Genomic DNA, 20,723 nt, shown 5'->3' on the forward strand with positions numbered 1-20,723 from the left:
TCCAGGCCCGACTCTCCCCTCCACGTCCCCCCTCTGCCACCATGTCTCCACCCCCCATGTGACGGCTCCCCCACATCTCTCCCTGCTCTGTCTCTCCCCCAGCACCCCCACACCTCTCCCTCCGACATCTCTTCCCGACCTCCACGTCCCCTGCCACACACACACGTGCACACACCTCTCCCACCTCCACAGGCTACCTTCCATTTGCAGGGGGCCATCCAAGCCCAGCATTTATAGGGAAGAAATGGTTTCGTCTCAGCCAGATTACTATTTTTAAGGTGCAGGCAGGAGGGGGTCCTAGGGAGCAGTCAGGGTCCCTCTAAGCGGAGCGGCATGGGCCCCTGTGATGTTCAGGACCTGGGGTGTGAGCCAGGCTGGGGCAGGCACCCCCTCCTACTTAGGACCGGTGGAGCCTCTTGAGAAACACAGGGTGTGTGGTGGCCGAAGACAGGAGGACAGTACAGCCTGGGCTGTCCCAGCAGACAGGGCAGGGCTGCAGCCTGCAGATGGGAAGCAGTGGGGAGAGGTGGAGAGGGCCAGGGGCCTGGCCCGGAGCCTCGGCAGGCTGACCAACTCATCCTGGGTTCACCAGGAAGCCCTTGGCCCTGGGCAGACCAGATGGTCACTGCCATCACTCCTTCTGTGATTCCTTGCCCCTGGGAAGCTGGGACGTACAGACGAGGGCCTGAGCTAGTGTGCCCATTCTCCAGTGCGGCAGACTGGGCCCGAGGGTTCCAGGGCTCACTGTGCTGTGGGCTGTGCACCCCAGCAGGCCACCAGGCTGGTTGTCCCTGAGGGCAGGGGTCCCCGAGGCCGTGCATGCCTTGCCCTGAGCACGGCGGGCCTCACGAAGGCCACCACCTCCGGAGTTCCTGTGGTTGCTGTGACCGTGACCACAGACTCACATTTATGCTCTGACTCCGGGAGGTCAGCGGCCTCACGTGGGTCTCCCAGCTCTGGGCAGGGCTGACCCCGACCGGAGGCTCTGGGGGGAGACTGCGTTCCCACCTTTCCCAGTTTCTGGGGGCAGCGCATCCTTGGCTCGCGGCCCCTCCTCCATTGTCAAAGCCAGCAGTGCCGCAGTGAACCTCCCTCTGACCGCAGCTGGGAGAGATCCTGGGCTGTAAGGATCCCAGTTAGTACACTGCGCCCATCGGGTCCTCTGTCGTGCCGAGATCCCTAACCCCGTCTGCACGGTTCTCTGCTGCCATGTCAGGCTCCGCATTCACAGGCCTGGAGCTAGGACCTGGGCATCTTCGGGGACTGAGATTCTGCTAAACATACCGCCATTCACTTTTAACTGATGTCCCGGCCCCCAGTGAAGATGCCAATGCAGACATGCCTCGCCTCCCTCCCTCCCTGCCCCGTCACCTGTCAGGAGTCCCCCAGCATCGGCCCTCCGCGGTGGTCCTCCAGGCCTATCTGGTTCTTGTGTTCTGCTCAAGCGACCACTTCTCATGGTTTGCTGGTTGAGGTTTCACTTTTTAAAAACGGTACAGGCTGCACACGGGAACTGTGGTAACTTACAGAACCCGGATACCATCTTCCATCTGCCCCCCTCCCCAGGAAGGACACTTGGAGCGGGCCCCTGCCCCCCAGTCAGGAGCCCAGAACCACAAAGCAGCTCCTCCCAGCTGCTTCCTCACTCCTAATTCCAGAAGACCCTTGGAGCACCGGGCAGAACCAGGAGGACAGGGACCAGGGGCCACCCCAAGGCTCAGGCATGACTGGTTTCCGGCCACCAGCAGTTTGAACTTGCTGGAAGCATGTGTTTTGTGGAGGGAAGGTCACTTTCTGCCTCGGCAGGGGAGCTCGCAGGAGAGTGTGTGGCTGCTGGGCTCAGCTCTGACCTGTCTTTCCTCTTTGCCCGCAGAAGACGGGAGGGGCAAGTTGCGGCCAGCCAAGGCCAAGAGTGACAGGAAGAAGAAGGGCTGTGGCCCTCCGCACCCCCACCACCCCCTCTTGCCCCAGCTGCCACCGCCCCCACCCACCCAGTTCCCTGCCGAGGAGGCGCCCAGGCTGCCGCCCCCGCTGGAGCCCCCGGTCCTGGCCCCGGGCCCCGCGCCAGCTGAAGGGAACCCCCCACCACCACCTCTCAACGTTGTGCCCCCCGAGGCGCCTGGCGAGGAGCCAGAGGTGAAGCCGCGCCCCATCATCCCCATGCTGTATGTGGTGCCGCGGCCCGGCACGGGGTGTGACAAGGGCCGCGTGTCCTGCCAGCAGGCCTTTGAGCACTTTGCCCAGAGGGGCCCCACCTGGAAGGAACAGGCGGCCCCCATGGAGCTGACGGGTCCTGAGGAGGAGAGCGGAGCCAGCGAGGTACAGGTAGGGGAGCTGCCGGTGGAGGGCCCTGGGGCCTGGGGGTCCCACTGCCCCGTGCTCCCGCCCCGGCCCTGCTCATCTGAAATAGACCCCATGGCTCATCACAGGAAAACCCCAGTAGCTCCCGGCCATCCCCTTCCAGGGGCCCTCGCACCCACGACCAGGGACACAGGCCATCCACTTTGCCCCGAGGGACCAGGCACTGCTGTGCCTCCGAAGACATGCCCCCTGCCCACGCTCCCTGTTCCGCTTTCAGGCGCCACCCACGTTCTCCAAACTGAAGATGGAGATCAAGAAGAGCCGGCGTCACCCCCTGGGCAAGCCGCCCACCCGCTCCCCGCTGACCGTGGTCAAGCAGGAGGCCTCGAGTGACGAGGGTGAGGCCCCCAGACCCCCTCCCCCACGCGGAGCGTCAGCCCCAAGGGCCCCTGCTCAGGCTGCAGTGGTCCCCTCAGCCAGGCCCTGGCCACCCCGCAGAGCCACCCCAAGGCGTGGCCCCCACCCTCATTCGCTCCACTTCCCACCTTGGGGTGCTTGCTTTGCCAAAGCTGGTCCCGGGGCCTAAAACGTACACCGTGGCCTGTGAGGGGCAGGCTGCAGGTCACGGGGGCTCAAACCACAGCCTAAGACCACGGGTGCCATTCACCTTTGTGTGCCTCAGTTTCCCTATCTGGAAAATGGGGGCTGCCACTCCTGTGAGGCGTCCTGCTGGGAAGATGCATGGAGCCAGTGCCTAGAAGGCGCGCCGTGTGGTGCCGAGCCCATGGCAGGTGCCGGGAATGCCGAGGCTGGGTTATTGCCCAGGGGGCTGTTTGTGCCTGTGGTACCTGCCACGCACCAGCTCTCGTGCTCTGCGAGAACCTCTTCTGTCCCTGCCGGGAGCCCCCTCCCCCAGGCCTGGGCTGACTGCCTCCACGTCCCGCTCCCATGGCCCCTGTGCGTCCACATCCCTAGCTGGCGCCCAGGCAGGTGAGGACTGTGCCGCCTCCTCTCACGGGCTCGGGATCTGCTGGGATGCCGGGTGCAGAGTGGGCTTCCAGAACGTTTACAGAGCGGGCCAGCGAGTGAGTGAGCCGAAGGGCATGCCTGTGCCCCATGTGCCGGCCGCACCCCCGCATTGGGGTTTGAGAAGTGACTCAGAGCTAGAGGCTCGCAGGGCTGGGCAGGCCTGAGGACTACCCCGCGGACGTGTCCTGGCTCTGCGACCCTGGTGCCCATATGCGGGAGCAGCGCCGCAGCTGCTACCCGGGCCTCGTGACCTGACCTGTGGCCCGGCCACCCGCTTGGCTGGGCTCTTCCTGGTGGCCCTTGGTGGCCGTGGGGAGGGTGGAACAAACGTGATGTGGAGCTGGGGCCGGGATGCCGCTGAGAGCCGGAGGCGCGGGCTCTTGCAGAAATCCTGCTAAGGCAGCATCAGCCTTTTGCATAAGATGCCTGTGGAGTTTGCAAAGCATCCGGATAGCTCCTTTCGTTCCAAATTGGATTTGAGGGCTAGGGCGAGGAGGGGTTCTGGAGGCGCCTTCGATCGCAAGGCCAGAGCCCCCAAGAGCAGGGGGAGCTCACTGGAGGGCCAGATGCAGCCAGAGCCCTGCAGGCAGCTAAAGGCGTCATTTCCAGAAGGGGCCTCTGAGGCCTCCCCCACCCCCACTCCGCGGGCCCCTTGGGTGAAGCCGCGGTTGTTTGCTGTGAGACCACCGAGGGCCCAGAGCCCAGCACGTGTCCTGGGATCTTTGGTGACAGAAGGCAGGCCCACAGCGCTTGTCACCTGCAGGGGGCCTGAGCCTGCGTGGGGCCTCCTCAGGCAGAGCAGTCTTGGCCCTTGAGTCAGGCCCAGCCCCGGGGGTCTGCGCTGACCTCCTCCTCCCTCTCGGGAGTCCCAGGTCCCACGCCCAGGACTCCAGGCTCCTGTCTGCTTTCTCTTCCCACCGTGCCTTGCTGGCCCAGCGGCTGTGAGGGTTGGGGCCTCAGGAACGAGAACCCCGCTTCTCGGGGTAGCCTCCTGCAAGGCCCTGAAGCTCAGCCCCGTGTCCTCAGGAAACACAGCAGTGGGACTTGAGGGGGCTGGGGTGTGGCTGGCTGGTACGTAAGGCCAGCAGAGGCCAGCCGCAGCAGGTGACAGGCGAGGTGGGGGCACGTCCGTTTGTGGCCGTGACACTAAGTCCCCGAGGGTGTTGGAGTGACACTGCTCCACTTCCAGCCGTCGTCCTCTCTGGGCTCTGTTGCGCTCGGGGACCTGTCACCACCGGTGCTCGCAGCAGTAACGGGCCCGCAGGGGTGGGGTGGGCAGGAAGGAAGGTTCCTCTGGGCCTGCAGCCATGCCGAGGTTTCTCTCCGTCCCCTCCCGCCCTCCTGTTTTCCTCTAGAAGCCTTCCCTTTCTCCGGGGAGGAGGACATGAGTGACCCCGAGGCCTTGAGGTCTTTGCTCTCCCTGCAGTGGAAGAACAAGGCTGCCAGCTTCCAGGCCGAGAGGAAGTTCAATGCGGCGGCTGCCCTGACCGAGCCCTACTGCGCCATCTGCACCCTATTCTACCCTTACAGCCAGGTGAGCGCCGGGCCGGCCGTGGGGGCGGGGGGGGGCGGCGTCGGTCTGCGCTGGGGCACCTGTTCGCCCCCCCCCTTGACGGAGCCCCGGGGAGGGGGGTGGAGACCAAGAAGCCGTTTGCTGGAGGAGCCACCGTGGGGGTCAGTGCCGAGCTTGGCCTGACGGGAGGCCTGGGGGGCGCCGGATAGCCGCAGGGCAACGGCTGCGGGGGAAGCCCTGGGCATCTGGGGGCACGTGAAGCCGAAGGCTCCCTTGGAAGGGCTGTAGGGAGAAGCAGAGAGAGCTTGGTGTCTGAGTTTTACCGCAGACGGACTTATTCTGGGCCTGAAAACAGGGCCATCTCGTGTCAGGGAGGGACCTGAGGCAGCCAGGAGGGGCGTGGGGCTGGGCCATGATGGGTCGAGCCGAGGGGTGGACTGGGTCCAGGGCAAGCGCCCTGCCTCACCCAGTGGGACGGACCCCGTGAGGAGCCCCCAGGTGGCCTCTGCCGAGCCAGGCACCTGTTCCGAGCTGAGTCCCGCTCTGCCCCCCGTTTCCCAGGTTCGGGACCTGGCCTCTCCCTGGCCTCTGTCTCGCGCTGTCAGCCACCAGATCCTGCCTGCTTAACCCTGTCGCCCCCTCACCCCACCCTGACCTGCCTTCTAGCTCTTTTCTCCCTCACCTGCCCTGGCAGGAGCCCTTCCTGTTGGTTCCTCACTGAGGCCCGGGCGCATGTTCGGAGGCCACGCCGGTCATGTGCTCCCTGGCTGGAAACTCCACCAGGCTCACCATGGGCCCCGGACTCCCAGTTTGCCCCCGAAGCCTTCCTCTGCCATGGTATCTGCCCCCGACCAGGCACACAGTGACAGAGTGCTCCCTGCTCACCCCCAGGGTCCCAACCACCCACCTACCCAGCCCCCTGCCCTACCAGACAGATTTCTGTTCATTCTTTGAGTCTGCTGAGCTGCCTCCTCTTCCATGAAGCCTTCCTGGACCTGCTGTCCCCAGGCACACCGCCCCCCAGGCTCTCCCCCGCAGCTCTGCTCTTGTCCTGCTGTCTGTGTTTATCAGCCCCTGGACTGTGAGTCCCTGGAGGACAGGGCTCAGTCTCCAGGCTCCTAGCCTAGTGCCCCACTTAGCTGAGCCGCCCCAAGGTCTGTGCCCCGAGCCGAGGGCAGCATGCTCGTGTCAAGGGCACTGCTGCTTCCTCTGCCTGGCGTGCCATCTCCATGCAGATGTTTGCAGACAAACGGGACAAAACACACGGCTTCTCCAGGCGTCGCCCTTTTTAGTGCTGCTGGGAGTCAGGGTGCTGGGGCCGCCAGCCTGAGATGCAAATCTCCTTGAGTCCAGTGGCTAAGTTTCAATGTGCCCACAGCGCCAGTGGGCTTCTGCTGTCAGAGCCCTCGGAGTCAGGGACCAGGCCTCACTTGTCCCGTGAGGGTGGCCAACGTTGCGTGTGGACATTCTGCCTGTTTGGGAACCAGCTGGTCCCTTAACCCGAGGTGGCGGACAGGGTGCCTTCCCTCCTGGGTCAGGGGAGTGCAGAGTTCTCCTGCCACGCCTCTGTGGGTGTCCTGAGACAGGCCTGGAGGGTGTGGGACCTGGGTGCCATGGGCAGGACGATTTCATCATGATCTGTTCACGTGAGGGGATCTGGGGGGCTCAGCGAGGACTGGGGTATGGCCTTTATGGGACATATGTCAGAGGTAGGGAAAACCCTGGGTAGGTTCACAGATAAAACAGTGTCCGGTCATGGTCAGGATCCCAAGAACACACAGAGCAGGGCTGAAGGGCTGGGGGCCCCTGGTCCTGTGAGCAGGCTGGGCTCTAGAGCACACATGAGTAGACATCTGGACGTTCCTGGCAGTGGGAACGGCACAGGCAAAGGCCCCGGGGTGCGATGGTGCCTGGTTCCTGGGGTGTTGGAGGCCGAGTGAGGAGACTGGTGTGGTTGGAGCTGAGCGATCGAGGGGCGTGAGGGCAGCAGGACATGTCCGTGCCAGTGTGACCCTAAGTGGGAGGGTTTTCAGTGGGGGCGGGACAGGGTCTGACTGTGTTTGAGGAGGATCTCTTGAGGGCTCTTGGGTCAGGGTTGAGGGCTGGGGGGGGGATGGGGCAACTGCAGGGGAGAGTGAGGAGCAGGCCCAGGGGATATTTGGGGCGGTAGAGGGCAGAGTCAAGGGCGGCCATGGTGCCTGGCCTGCTTTGGCCACGTCAGGTGTCCCGCCCGCCCCATGTGGGACTCCCCACTGAAGGCAGCCCCCTCCTCCTGCAGTCCCTACAGACCGAGAAGGAGGCCCCCCAGGCCTCCCTCGGGGAGGGTCCCTCGGCTGCTCCTCCTTCCAAAAGTGGCCAGAAGACACGGCCGCTGATCCCCGAGATGTGCTTCACCTCCAGCGGTGAGAACACGGAGCCCCTCCCCGCCAATTCCTACATCGGGGATGACGGGACGAGCCTGCTGATTGCCTGTGCCAAGTGCTGCCTGCAGGTGCACGCCAGTGAGTACTGGGTCCGCGCCCGCAGCCGGGGGCGGGCAGCTGTAGGCCCTGTGGCCCCGCCCCTGGTGGTGGCCCCCTTGCTTCACCCTCCCTGGGTGGCCACCCTTGGGCCGGTGGAGCCAGCTGGCCCCTTCCCTCTGGGCTGCTGTTTGGGGGCTGTCACAGGACCTGGTGTCACGGGGTGGCCTTCCCCCTGGCCGATTCTGACAGTGCCACTGAGGCATGTTGTCCCCTCTGAGCAGCAGCAGGAAGAAACAAGGTGCCCATCGCTTCATTTGAATGCGCTGGGACACTTTTAAACGGCGCCCTTTGGGACAGGAGTCAGAGGGTAAAGCTGAGATTCTAGAGTGGTCCAGGGGATCTGATGTATCTCTGCCACAGGCGACCACCCTCTCCCAAAGCCTGAGGGCCCGACTTAGCCCGAGACAAGAAAATGGCTGTCTGCCCCTTTCTCAGGCATGAGGGGCAGCAGGTGCGAGCTTGAGCCTCCAGGACGGGAAGGAAGCTTTCTGGAGCTGTTTAGCCCCGTGGGCTGCCCAGCAGAGGAAGGCAGCTGTAGATCTCTATCCAGCCCCTGCAGAGGCCTGCCCAGAGCTCATCTTGTCCCCTGGCTAGGAGCCTGTTTGCTCTGCCTTGCTGGGCCCAGGTGTGAGACGTGCTCCTGGGCGGGCAGGCCCCTGGGGGACAGCAGTGCAGGCCCCGGCCGAGCCCACCCTCTGGCGGGGCCTTGTCGGGCTGCACAGGCGGGAAAGGGGGGTGGGGGGTGGGCAGAGGCTCAGCATTGTTCCTTGAGACCGGGCACTAGAGAGAGGTGGAGCCCCCTCTTCCTCCAGGAGTCAGGCCCCCCACTAGGCCTGGAGCTTGGCTAAGTGCCCCCCAGGGCTCAGAGCAGGGGGCCGGGCTCTGGCTCTCGCACGCTTTGCTGTCCCTCAGGGCCTCTGTGGGGACACAGCAGAAGACCACCTCTCTGCCACCCTGCTGTCTCCCTGTGTTCCCCCTGGGGCCCTTTGGCACTGGCCACTGCCCACTCCAGCCAGCAGAGCCCCTGTTGGCCAGGTGACAGTACCCCAGCCGGCCGAGGGTACTGCTGGATGATGACTCCAGGGCATGGGTTCTTGACCTTCTGCCCACCTCCTCCACGCCCTCCCCCCCATTTCTAAACCAGGACCAAGGTCCTAAGCAAACCTCCATCACCCAGAGCTTCCAATTGCTGGTTTCCTAAGTAGTGATTCTGCCTGAACACAGGGCCCAGCTGGCTCAGCTCTGCCATCTGAACTGCAGCATCCACAAGGCCCTCGTCTAGTCGCGCACAGCTGCAGGGTCGCTTTCCTGGCTTGCCAGCCTCCCTGGCCTGCAGAGCCTGGGCAGGGCCTCCTCAACTAGACTGGAGACAGCAAGGGCTGCCCGGGCTGAGCAGCCCCAGCAGGGGGCCCTGCTCTCCTTCCCCCTACTTGTGTTCCAAACGAGCTGTTTCCAGACCGTTCCCGCTGGGGCGCGCAGTGGCCTGGATTCAGGGGGAGAGAGCGGGGAGAGCAATTGCCCTAAATGCTGCTGCCGAATTCCAGGAGGCCCCATCGGCTCTGCATGCGGCCTGGCAACAGATGCCGCCTCGTCTCAGCTGCCCCCCTCCCGTCTTGCAGGTTGCTACGGCATCCGCCCTGAGCTGGTCAATGAGGGCTGGACGTGTTCCCGGTGCACGGCCCACGCCTGGACTGCGGTAACTCACCCCCGCAGCTGGGTGGTGCTCTGAAAGCCTTTGAGGCCTGGGGGGGGGGGGGAGCTGGGCCTGGGACCCCGGGTGACCTGGGCTGGCTGCCTCGCCTCCCCTCCCCTCCCCGGTCTCGGTTCTTCAACCTCGGCAGCGAGGGGGTGGAGCCTGATGCACCCCCCGCCCCCCAGCCCCGGCCAGTCCCTTCTATGGCCGCTGATTTGAAATGTAAGCACTGCGGGGCGGAGGCCGGAGCAGGTCCTAGGGCAGAAACCCCCTCACCTTGTGGTTGTCTGGTTCCCGCAGGAGTGCTGTCTCTGCAACCTCCGGGGAGGAGCCCTGCAGATGACGACCGACCGGAGGTGGGTGGCGGGGCCTCTTCCTGGGTGTGTGGCCTCAGGCCTCGAGGCATGTGGGGGGACCAGGGGGAGCCGCTGGCCCAGAACGTCCCTTAAGGTCCTGTAAGCCCCAACCGGCTGGCGGCGCTTGCCGGGGGGTGGGGGGGGGGGCGGAGGCAGCAGCTATGAGATGACCCCAGGGCCCAGGGGTGGGGTGCACCCGTGAGTCCTGACCCCAGCCTGCCCCCCGCCCCCCGACCAGGTGGATCCATGTGATCTGTGCCATCGCCGTCCCCGAAGTGCGCTTCCTGAACGTGATGGAGCGCCACCCCGTGGACATCAGCGCCATCCCCGAGCAGCGGTGGAAGCTGGTAGGTGCCCCGGCGTCGTGCCCCCGGGGGGTGCAGGGCGGCTGCCCGGGAGCCGGATGCCACTGATTTCAGTTTGGCCAAACCAGTTTCTTTTCGGAGGTACAGCATGTCCCTGGCTTCCGGGGTCTCCGTGCAAAGACAGAGTGCAGCGTGCAGCTCGTGCTCTCCCGCGTGGGGGAGGCTGCCCTCGCTCTGCCCCGGGCTTGTCTAATTACCGTGAGCCCCGCACTCTGACAAGCCTTCCGGCGCACCGGACAGCGTTGCTGACTGCGGCACCCCGTCATGCGGCCGGCAGAGCACGCGGCTGGCTCATGGTGCGTGACTGAGTGTTGCACGCCCTGAACCACCTGCCTCCCCCCCCCCCCCCCCCCCCGCCCCTACAGCCACCCTCCTGCTCTCTGCATCCCGGAGTTTGACTCTTGAGTGGGGTCACGCAGGACGTGTCCTTCTGGGCCCGTCCCTCTCGCTGTGCGTAACATCGTCCGGGCCCGGCTGTGTGGTTGCCGACGGCAGGATTTGCTTCTTTCTGTGGCCGAGTAGTAGTCCGTCGTGTGGACACGCCACATGTCTATCCGTTCCTCCGCTGGTGGACACGTGGCTGTTTCTGTGTCTTGGCCGCTGTAGACAACGCTGCCATGAACACGGGATGGCACATACCTCTCTGAGGTGCTGTTTTCGTTTCCTTGGGTCAACACCCTATCGTGGAATTCTTGGATCGCATTCCATATTTTTTAACTTTTCTTTTCTTTTCTTTTCTTTTTTTTTTAAGTAATCTGTATACCCCACTCAGGGCTTGCACGCACAACCCTGGGACCAAGAGTTGCATGTTCTACCAACTGAGCCAGCCGGGCGCCCCTGGTGGTGGTTTTTCTAACTTTCTGAGGCACCTCCGTCCTGTTTGCAGAATGGCTGCACCAGCTTGCATTCCCATCAGCAATGCAGGAGGATTCCCCTGTCTCCGCATCCTCGCCAGCATTTGCTGTTTTTGGTGTGGTTGATTTTAGCCGTTCTGACTGGTGTGAGGCGGTATCTCGTTGTGGTTCTGGCTTGTGTTTCCCTGACGATGAGGGACGGTGAGCATCTTTCCATGTGCCTCTTGGCCCCCTATCTGTATGCCTTCTTTAGAAAAATACCTGTTTAGGTCTTTTGCTAATTTTTAAATTGGGGTTGCTGCTGCTGAGTTGTAGGAATTCTGTAGCTGGCCCCTCTGGATGCACATGGCACTTCCCTCTGCAAGGCCTTGGGTGGAGTGTGGCCTCGAGGGGCTCCCACCTCCTCCTCTCACCAGTGATGGTCACCCTGGGGGAGCCTCGGGGGCAGCAGGCCAAGTGGGCAGAGTGTGACTGTGAGCAAGCCGCTGACCGGCCACGTGACTTTGGACAGCTCCCTTGGCCTCCGTGTATCTCGGCCTTCCCTTCTGTACGGTGGGCCGCTCGTGGCCTCCTGCGTGGCCAGTGGTAACTGGGCCCGGCCGTCCGGCGCCGGCTGGGCCGTCTGAGCACCCGCTCCTGCTCTCAGGCCCCTCCTCGCCGTGACCTCACCACTGCTTTGCCGCGGAAACAAAGGGGGGCTCTGCCAGGCTGTCTCGTGGCACCCGACAGCATCTGGCTGCTTTTCCCAGCTTGTTTATGCCCCGGCGGCCGGGGCATTCCGAGGGTGCTGTTCCTCCAGGCTGCGGGCGGACCGGAGGCAGAGAGGGCTTCGGCCAGTGGGCCTTTCGGGGAGTCCTGTGGGGACGCGGTGCTCAGAGCCCACAGGTGTGGGGCCCCCTGGCAGGGCTGAGTGGCCAGCCGGAGGAAGCCTGTGTGGGAGGGGTGGGAGGGGCGGGGGGCCTTGGCCAGGGGGTGTGGGGCGGCCGGCGCCAGCCCTGCCCGGTGCGGACAGGTGATTAGGAAGAGGCTGGTGGCCTGCAGGTGACTCCTCCAGGAACGCGGGCGTAAAAGGCTTCATTATTCAGGTGGAGTGACGGCGCGGTGCGTGGTGCCTGTGATAGATCCTCCCTCCCAGACGCTTTATGGATCATCTGACATTTCCAGCTTGCAGCCTCTTCATTACCAGCACTTGTAACGATGAATTAAAAATCCTTCTACACGAGGCTCACTTGTACTGCCTAATGGAGCCTCGCAAGGAAGCCAGCAGTTAACTCCTGCTTGCCCAGCCGCCCGCCCACCTTCCAGAGCCACATGCTGGCCACAGGCTCAGGGATGGTCACTCCTGGTCATCTGTCCGTCTGTCCCCATGACTACCTGGCCTCTGGCCCTGGGCGCTGCAGGTGTCCTGGCTAGCAGGGGCGGCCCGTCCATACCGTGGCCGAGCCCAGATTACCTATCAGGTTAGCCAGGTTGGCGCCCATGCTCACCCCTTGTCACCGGGCTGGGATGATCCCCAGAAGAACTTCAAGGTCTGGTGGGGACTCCTGAGTGGGAAAGATCAGTTTGTGGGGGCAGTAGAGGGAAGGCTGGTTGGGGGCAGGCACTTTGAATCAGTTCTGCCCCCTTGTTGGCCCAGCTTCAAGGTGGAGGGGCCATCAGTCAGTACGAGGAGGGAGGGCAGGCATTTGCCCAAGCAGGTTGGCGGGTGGGCGTGAGGGGCAGGCTGAGGATATGGGACCTGGTGTGTGTGTGTGTGTGTGTGTGTGGGTGGGTGTGGGGGGGGTGTGTGTGTGGGCGGTGTGTGTGTGGGTGTGGTGGGGGGAGGGTGTCTGCAGGTGGGGGCAGCCTCCCCGGCCAGCGTCACACCCACCCGTGGCCCCTGGCTCGCCCAGACTGCTGCTCTCCACCAATGTCTGCCGCCCCCCTGCCCCCCTGCCTTCTGCAGCCTCCAAGGGAGACCCAGATACCCAGCACCAGGGGCTCCTGACAGATGGCATGGAGGGGGCCTGGCCCGCATTCTAACTGATGGGGAAGCTCAGAATGAGGGGTCGCCACGCACGGGCTGAAATGTTCTGTGCTGTCAGGCGTAGCCATCGGGTTCCCCTGGCTCTCCACCATGGGGTCGGTCCGGCTCCGGCCCAGCTGCAGCGGGTGCAGCATGACTGTTCGGCGCCCCACTGGCTTGGTGGCCGGACTTCCGCTCCCTGCGCCGGGGCTGCTCCCTGCCTCCCTGCGCCTTCCCGTCCGCGCGTACTGGAGGGTTAACGCCGCTCCCGCCTGTGGTGTCCACGCCTGTCCCCGCAGGCTGGCGGGGATTAGGTATTGACAGTTTAATAATGAGATCTCATTGCCATCGATCGGCGTTGGGTGCGTTCCTGTGGCGCCCTTTGCTGCGCTGCTTATCTGGCTTTTGAACGTGGTTTACAGGGCGGTAAAGGTCCGCTTAGTAAATGCTCAGAGTGACGGCACGTGGGGGGGTAGGGCTGTTCCACAGCGCGGGTGGGGGCGGTGGGGAGCAGCCTCGTGGAGGAGGCAACCCCACAGTGCCTTATATTCAAAATGAAGGTAGAATTCCTAATTTTAGTAGTTTTTAGTACATTCCCAGAGTTGGGCAACCATCACCGTGATCTAGTTCCAGAACATTTCATCTCCCCCAAAAGAAGCCCCTCCATCAGCTGTCACATCCCCTCCCCTTCCAGACCCTGGTACCCACGAGCCGCCTTCCTGTCCGTGGACGTGTCACCCACATGGACTCACATCCCGTGTGGCCTTCTGTGTCTGGTTCCCTCCCTGAGCGTCGTGGGCTCGGGGCCTGTCCCCGGGTCAGCGCATGTGGGCACCTCGCTCCTGCTCACAGCTTGGGGATGTTCCCGTGGCTGGCTCTTCAGTGACTGTCCCAGGCAGCCCTGCAGAGAGGGTGTGTGGAGAAGAATCCAGAAGTGCTCCTGGGGGAAGCTGCTGGCTGGGTTTGGGGGACGCTCTACCAAGGTCGGGACCCCCGGCCACACGGAGTTCTGCGGGCTTTGCCCCCGGTGCCTTCCCCCGATGCCAGCCGCGGGGGCCACTGCCTTGCAGCCCCAGGTCTCGAGGGCCTTTCCGGGGAGACCTCCCAGCCCTGTTTCGTCTGTGTCCCCCCAGAAGTGCGTGTACTGCCGGAAACGGATGAAGAAGGTGTCGGGAGCCTGCATCCAGTGCTCCTGTGAGCACTGCTCCACGTCCTTCCACGTGACTTGCGCCCACGCCGCCGGGGTCCTCATGGAGCCGGACGACTGGCCCTACGTTGTGTCCATCACCTGCTTCAAGCACAAGTCAGGGGGCCACACCGTGAGTGCCCCGCCCGCCCCCGCCCACCCTGCCGCCACCGCCTGTGCGCTGACGCAGCCCCGTGCCCGCCGCCCGCAGGTCCAGTTCCTGAGGGCCGTGTCCTTGGGCCAGATGGTCATCACCAAGAACCGCAACGGCCTCTACTACCGGTGCCGGGTCATCGGCACCAGCACGCAGACCTTCTACGAAGTGAACTTCGACGACGGGTCCTACAGCGACAACCTGTACCCGGAGAGCATTACAGTGAGCGGCGCGGGGCGGGCACGGGGAGGTGGCCCCGGGAGGTTGCCCAAGGCCACCTGCAGGGGAGGCACCGCCCTGTTCTGCAGACACAGAGCAGAGGGCAGTCAGTTCTAGACGATTCTGCAGCCGGGTGTCCCCCCTGCCCTGGCCCCGTGCCCACACGCTCACCTTGAGAGTTCAGGCCCAGCATGCTCCCTGCCTCCTCGCCCTGCCAGCACCCAGCACGTAGCACGGATGAGCATGCCAGGCATGGCGTGGGGAGGCGCTGGTGCCCCACCGAGGTCAGGGGCGCCAGGGGCCTCACCTCCTGCCGCCTTCTTCCCCTGCAGAGTAGGGACTGTGTCCGGCTCGGACCCCCGCCCGAGGGGGAGTTTGTGGAGCTGCGGTGGGCGGATGGCAGCCTGTACAAGGCCAGGTTCATTTCCTCTGTGACGAGCCATGTCTACCAGGTGAGCGGGCGCCTGCCCTTCGGGCGGAGGGGCCGGGGGGCCCTGGACAGCTCCTGTCTGCCCCACGTAAACGGTCAGGGCTTGTTACACGTTTAAGCTGGAAGGGGCCTCAGTTGTCCGCTGTTTTTCTCATAGAGGTGTCTTCCCAGTTGGGTGTGGGAAACAATACACGTAACGTAAAATTTACTGTGCTAAGCATTTTTAAGTGTACGGTTCAGTGCCCGGATGTTTTATTTAACCTGGATGGTTGTGAGTTTCTTTCCATGACTGTGGAAGAGAAATTACTTAGTAGGCTGAAATCTCGGAGGGAAATCACCCACATTCCAGCCGCCAAAGTCAACGGCTGCTCATCCTCAGCTGTTCTGCTTTCTCTCGTGTTTGCCGGCACCCATATCTCTCTGTATTGTACCTCTACACCCCTTTTCCTCTTGCTGCCCTTCCTTGAGTGGGGACGCCCCACAGCGGTGCCCCTCGGCGGGAGGCGGTGGAGACCACCCCTGAGAACTGCATCCCTTTGCAGGTGGAGTTTGAGGACGGGTCCCAGCTGATGGTGAAGCGTGGGGACATCTTCACCCTGGACGAGGAACTCCCCAAGAGGGTCCGGTCGCGGCTGGTAAGTGGTGTGGCAGAGCCAGGTGGGGGCGGCTGCCCCCCAGAAGCCCTTTGTGGTCCTCAGGGAAGTGGCCCGTCCGAAAGGCCTCGGCCTCCCCTTCGTCCTGCTTCCCGGGAGGGAACCTGGTCAGTGGCGGGAAGGACGGGTTGCAGGGCCGGTGACAGCCCCGCCAGGAGGAGGCAGACCCGCGGGAGCCCGGCCCCCCGGCCATCGTGCTCCGCGGCGGCTGCCTGAACACAAAATCCGAACTCCGACGTTGGCGGCGCCAACAGACACACTTTGGCAAAGCTCGACCCTTTTCAAAGGGAACAGTGAGTCCCAAGGTTGAGGGACGGTGACTGGCCTTTTTCCCCAGCCCTTCTGCGGTCGTCTTTCTTTCGTGTCTGATCCAAAGGCAAGGTTTTGAGGTGCAGGCAGCTGTGGTGGCCGGTGAACGAGCTCAAAGTGAGAGCCGGTGCGAGTCGCACCGCTGACCTCAGGCTGGAGGTTCCCGCGGGGAAGGACGGGGCTCGCCAGACGCAGCCAGGCTGCAGTGCTCCCCCTAGCCCCCGTCGGGCGGGACAGACGGGGCTCGGGCCGCCTGCTGTCCCGGGGGCCGGTGGCCCCTGTCCCCGGGCCCTGCCTGCTGGGAGGCTCACACGCAGGACTCGGGGTTCGTGCAGAGGCAGGAGCGCTGAGCAGCCACCCCTGGCGACCGGTGTCACTCTCAGAAGGTCACTGGATGAGGGACAGTGGCGCAGGGCCCTTGGCCCCCAGCGGGGTGGGCGTGTACCCCCACCGGGTGCCCGGGTGGAACCCCCCCGGTCAGTCTGTCGGGGCTGCTTACGGTATGGACGGCGTTTCTCGCGGTTCTGGAGGCTGCACCTCTGAGCTCAAGGTGTGGGCAGAGTTGATGGCGGGCGACCGCGGCTTCCGGTTCACGGACGCCTCCTTCTGGTGTCCCCTCGTGGCTGGAGGGAGAGGGAGAGCTCCGTGGGGTCCTTGTGATTAAAGGGCACTGACCCCATTCCCAAGGGCCCCCCACCTCTGATGCCGGCACCTCGGGGGTAGGGCTTGGACAAATGAATCTGAGGGGACGCAGCCCTTGGGTCGGCAGCCGCCCGCTGCCACGCTAACCTGTGTGCTGTCGTCTCCTGCAGTCGCTCAGCACGGGGGCACCTCAGGAGAACACCTTCTCGGGGGAGGAGGTGAAGGCCGCCAAGCGCCCGCGGGTGGGCACCCCGCGCGCCCCCGAGGACTCAGGGCGGAACCCGGACTACCTAGCGTTCATGGAGAGCCTCCTGCAGGCGCAGTGCCGGCCCGGGGCCCCCTTCTAGGACAGCCGGCCGCCCGGCGACCCCTCGGCCCAGCAAGGCAGGCGGCGGCGGGCCCTGGCGTTTGCTTGCTGTGAATCCTGACCTCGCCTCCTCCGGCCCCGAGAGGCTACCTCCCCGCGCGGCCGCCCCGCTCTGCGGCGACAGGAGCGAGCAGGACGCCGGCCCGCGGCCCGGACTCAGGGAGCAGGGCCATGCGGGCCCCGGGGGGGGGTGGGCCGGCCGGGGACTCGCGCCACCCCCACGACTCAGATTCGTAAACCATGTCAGCTCTTCTTCTCGAAAAGGTGCTACTGCATTGCCTGCTTCCTGAGCAGCCTTTGAGATTGTGACTCCTGTACATACATCACCTTTGTGAGGCTCTTTCTATAAATACCTATTGTTTAAAAAAAACACACACGAGAAAAAAAGGAAAACAGAGACCAGGAAAAAAAAAAAAGAAATCCCCAAAGTTGTTTTCTAGATTTGTGGCTTTAACAATGAAACAAAACAAAACAAAAATGTTCTTTTTCTCAGAACCGAGATATGCCGAGGGAGATAAAAGCATCTCGTTTTTTGTTTGTTTGTTTGTCGTTTTAAAACCTCGCTGGTCTCGGCGAGCGGCAGGGAGGTGCCCGGGAGGCCGGGCAGGGTGACCAGGACGTGTGTCGTCGGCCTGGGCGGCTGGTACCGTCTCCTTGGCCAGCGCCAGCCCCGTGGCTCTCTGCGCCGACAGGAGGAGGTCAGCCGCGCCCTTCGGGGGTCCAGGAGCCCCCCTCTGGTCCACGCACGCCTTCACAAAATAAACAGTCTCTCTTCTGGTTTGCTCCATCTTTTGCTTCTATCCCCTCATGAGAACCACTGCACGGCTGCGGCCTCCAGTGTCTGCAAAAGGGCTTGGTGCCCACGGAGTGTCCCCCGCGCCGCCCGGGCCTCCCATGGCCCTCCCGGCGGGTGCATGGCTGGCTGCCTGTGGCCGTCTGGGGAGGGGCGACGCGGGGCCACGCAGGCCTCCCGGGTGGCCCGCGTCCAGCCGTTTCCCTGTGTGGGCGAGGCCTGTGTCCCCGGGCTCTGGCCACCCAGGTGCGCCACGTGCGCAGGGGCACCCACCTTGGACCCCTGTGTCCCATTTGGGAAGCATGGATTTGTGTGTCTGGGGGACAGCAAGAGAGAACCAGACCCGCCTCCTGAGAGCTGGGGGTCAGATTTGTGAGAGCGTGCCTGCGAGGGGCTTGGGGCCCCCGCCCCCCGCTGTCCTGCCCTGGGCCCGACAGCATAATTTTGCTTGTGTAAAAAAAAATTAAAAATTAAAAAAAAGAGGGTTCTGATGGCTATCAGGCCAGAAAGAACTATTATAAGGAGAACGGAAAGAATGTAAATGAGCCGAGAACCTTTCATTTGCTTGGTGGGGGGCGGGGGGGCAGGTGCCCTGGAGCAGGGCGGGGGCGGGAGGCCTGGAGGGGAGCCAGCAGGGGTGTGGGGGTTTCCCCCTGCACGCAGCGGCTCCACCCGATGCGGCACTGTGTTCATATGTAGTTTGAAAATGCTATTTATATTGTAAAGAGAACAAAAAGCGGGCTGGCCTTCTGGGTCAGGGGGGTAGGGGCCAGACCCAGGGGGTCTTTCTGGGTCGAGGGTGACGTGCAGACAGGCCGCAGCTCAACAGGGGGAAACGCCCATCTCCCCACAAAGGTATATCCGCGTCTATGTACAAAAACGAAAAACAAAAAAAACCCACCCACCCTGATTTTTCTCCCACCCGAGATTAAGGATGCGCTGTATTTTTGCCTAATTCCCCTGCCTCTAGGTTCATAATGAATTAAAGGCTCGTGAGCACTGCGAATTACAGTTCACTGTCGTGGCAGCGTCTTCATTTCTGGGTGGGCACCGGGAGGCGGGAGGGTGGTCTCCCCGCCGGGGGGTGGGGGGCGGGCTGCCTGCTCCCAGACAGAGCTGAGGGGAGGCCTCCGCAGGGCCGGGCAGGGTGGGAACGCAGCCTGGCCCCTCGGCTCCTGCTCCCGGCCTCCTGATGGAGGCAGTTCCTTCCCCAGCCCACAGCTGTCGCGGCTTGTGTCCCCGCAGACCCTTCCCTGGAGGCTGTCGGGCTCCACTCACAGGTAGGCTGGGGGCAGTGGTGGCTGGGGCAGCGGGTCCCCTCTGAAAGACAACTCTCTTTGACCCCTTGCTTGTCTGGGGCCAGTGGCCACCCTCCCCCTGCTCTCCTGACCTCCCGGTTCCAGTGGCGTCTGAGCCAAGGAGCACGCCAGACCACGGGGTCGCCCAGGCCTGGGGTGAGACGGGGCCCCCTGCCCTCATGGATGTGCCACTCATCCCGCAAGTCCTGGGCGTGTGGCACCAGTGAGGCGGGTCTGATCCCTGCTCTCGTGCAGCCAACAGGACTGGGAGAGGCAGCCAGTAAGTATGGCTCATCAGGTGCGGTAGAGCAGAGTGGGGTCTTGAAGGAGACGATGGAGTGTCAGCAAGCATGGTCCGTGCAAAGGCCCTGGGGGCAGGACCAGGCCTGTGTGGTTGGAGCAGAGTGGGGGAGGGAGAGAGAGAGGAGGGGAGGGCAGGGAGGGGATGGCGACGGGTCGTGCAGGGCCTTAGGGACCCCAGGGAGGACTTGGGCTTTTCCCTTGAGGGAGGAGGGAGCCCTGAAGGGCTGTGGGCCAGGAAGGGCAGACCTGCTTGGGGCGCTCATGGGCCCCCTCCGGTGGCCGCTATGGGGAGGCTGGCGGGGAAGGGGGGTGCGGTGAAGGGGGAACTGCGCTGAGCACCTGGGAAGGCGGTTTTGCCGCAAACTGGGATGGGGCAGCCAGGGGCGGGGGAGACCAGCTTAGACCCGAGTGCGGACCCCGCATGAAGACCCACGACTGAACGCACCAGTCTGGGGACCGGGGAGGGTGGTCCGGGGGGCTTTTTAGGAGATACCAGCGGGCGGGTGATGTATTTACTGGACGTTTGAGGCGGGGACCTGGGACTGGACCCTGAGGAGCTGGTGCAAGACAGTGGGGGCGAGCAGCCAGTGGCCTGGGGACCCCAGACGGGGGGGGTGCCCGTCTCTGGGCCTCGGTCTCCCTCCCCAGCATGGGTGTCCTTGCAAGGTGGTTGTACCCTGAGCAGCAATTTCCTTTGATAAAACCTTCCGGCCACCGCAACCCGCATCCCACGTCTCACATCCTCCTCTTCAGGGAGCCCCTGCCTCCAGCATCCTCTCAACAGCTCCAGGACTCAGTTTCCGCATCTGTTACAGGGCCCTCCGCGGCCCTGACTGGACAGCTCAGCATCGTCCCCGGGGGAGCCTCCCGGGGGCCTGGCAGCCACGCTCTGTTCTCAGCCCCGGGGAGGGGGCCGCCAAGCCAGGTGGCCTGGCACGGCCACAGAGGGCCCACTGCCTCCCCTACTCCGATGTGCAGCTGCGCAGAGCCCATGGGGGCCCCGGGGGCCCTGGGCGCCGGGGCCTGTGCCGGGCCCTGCGAAAGAAGCCCGAGGACCGGGGAAAGAGCTGCTGCTTCTCGGAGTTTGGGGTTCAGGAAAGCGGGGGAACCACGGAACAGCTACGACACAGGCCCCCACGGACCGGAACAGGCCGAGACGCGGGGTACGCTGTCAGAGAGGATGTCCGGGAGACCCTTCTGGGAGCTGCTGTCTGAAGGATCTGACCCCTCGAGGGACGGCCCCTCAGAGAGACTCCGGAAGGGTGCACAGTGTGGTGAGTACACTGTCCTAGGACCAGGCTCGGCCACCAAATCTGCTCTTCCACCGGTTCAGGTAAATGAAGTTTTACTGGTGCACAGCCGTGCACTTAAGTTGTCCTCTAGGTGGCTTTTGCCCCACAGGAGCAGAGCGGAGCTGTGGCAGCGGAGACCGGCCCGCCTGCAAAGACAGACATAGTCAGCATCTGGCGTCCTGCTGAAATGTGCTGCTGCCAGACCTAGAGTGTGCGGGGAGGCTGCGGTCGCCACGCCCCCTCCGTGGCTACTACGCGATCACTCCCCCGTGGGGGCAGCCCGCCCGGCCCAGACCCGTCCCGTCTCTCAAAGGCCCCCAGTGAGGCCACCTGTGCCCTAGCCCCCCCGCTCCCTCCAGGAGCATGGTGGAGAGAGAGACTTGGACCAAAGACCCCCCCCCCCGCCCATCCATCATCCATCTGCTGGGGGGCTCTGGCC

The 20,723-nt window shown here is 64.0% G+C and overlaps 1 protein-coding gene across 12 annotated transcripts in view; it reads left to right on the forward strand.

Annotated features, from left to right (window-relative positions):
- KDM4B (lysine demethylase 4B) overlaps nt 1–18,405 on the forward strand; it is a 133,967-nt gene extending 115,562 nt beyond the window's left edge. For 4 of the 12 annotated variants that reach the window (XM_027584585.2, XM_027584586.2, XM_027584579.2 and 1 more), the window contains 11 exons: nt 1,874–2,325; nt 2,579–2,699; nt 4,686–4,864; nt 7,122–7,344; nt 8,985–9,061; nt 9,359–9,414; nt 9,653–9,761; nt 13,772–14,200; nt 14,530–14,649; nt 15,170–15,262; nt 16,402–18,405. In XM_027584585.2, the coding sequence (XP_027440386.1) occupies nt 1,874–2,325; nt 2,579–2,699; nt 4,686–4,864; nt 7,122–7,344; nt 8,985–9,061; nt 9,359–9,414; nt 9,653–9,761; nt 13,772–14,200; nt 14,530–14,649; nt 15,170–15,262; nt 16,402–16,578 (2,036 nt within the window). In that variant the 3' untranslated portion in view covers nt 16,579–18,405. Of the gene's footprint in view, nt 1–1,873; nt 2,326–2,578; nt 2,700–4,685; nt 4,865–7,121; nt 7,345–8,984; nt 9,062–9,358; nt 9,415–9,652; nt 9,762–11,718; nt 12,294–13,771; nt 14,201–14,529; nt 14,650–15,169; nt 15,263–16,401 lie in introns of those variants that run through there. The other 8 variants (XM_027584577.2, XM_027584578.2, XM_027584584.2 and 5 more) reach the window with 7 other exon arrangements.
- The last annotated feature ends 2,318 nt before the right edge of the window (nt 18,406–20,723 follow it).

The sequence above is a fragment of the Zalophus californianus genome, chromosome 1 (genome assembly GCF_009762305.2).
Source record: "Zalophus californianus isolate mZalCal1 chromosome 1, mZalCal1.pri.v2, whole genome shotgun sequence".
NCBI classification, from domain to species: Eukaryota; Metazoa; Chordata; class Mammalia; order Carnivora; family Otariidae; genus Zalophus; species Zalophus californianus.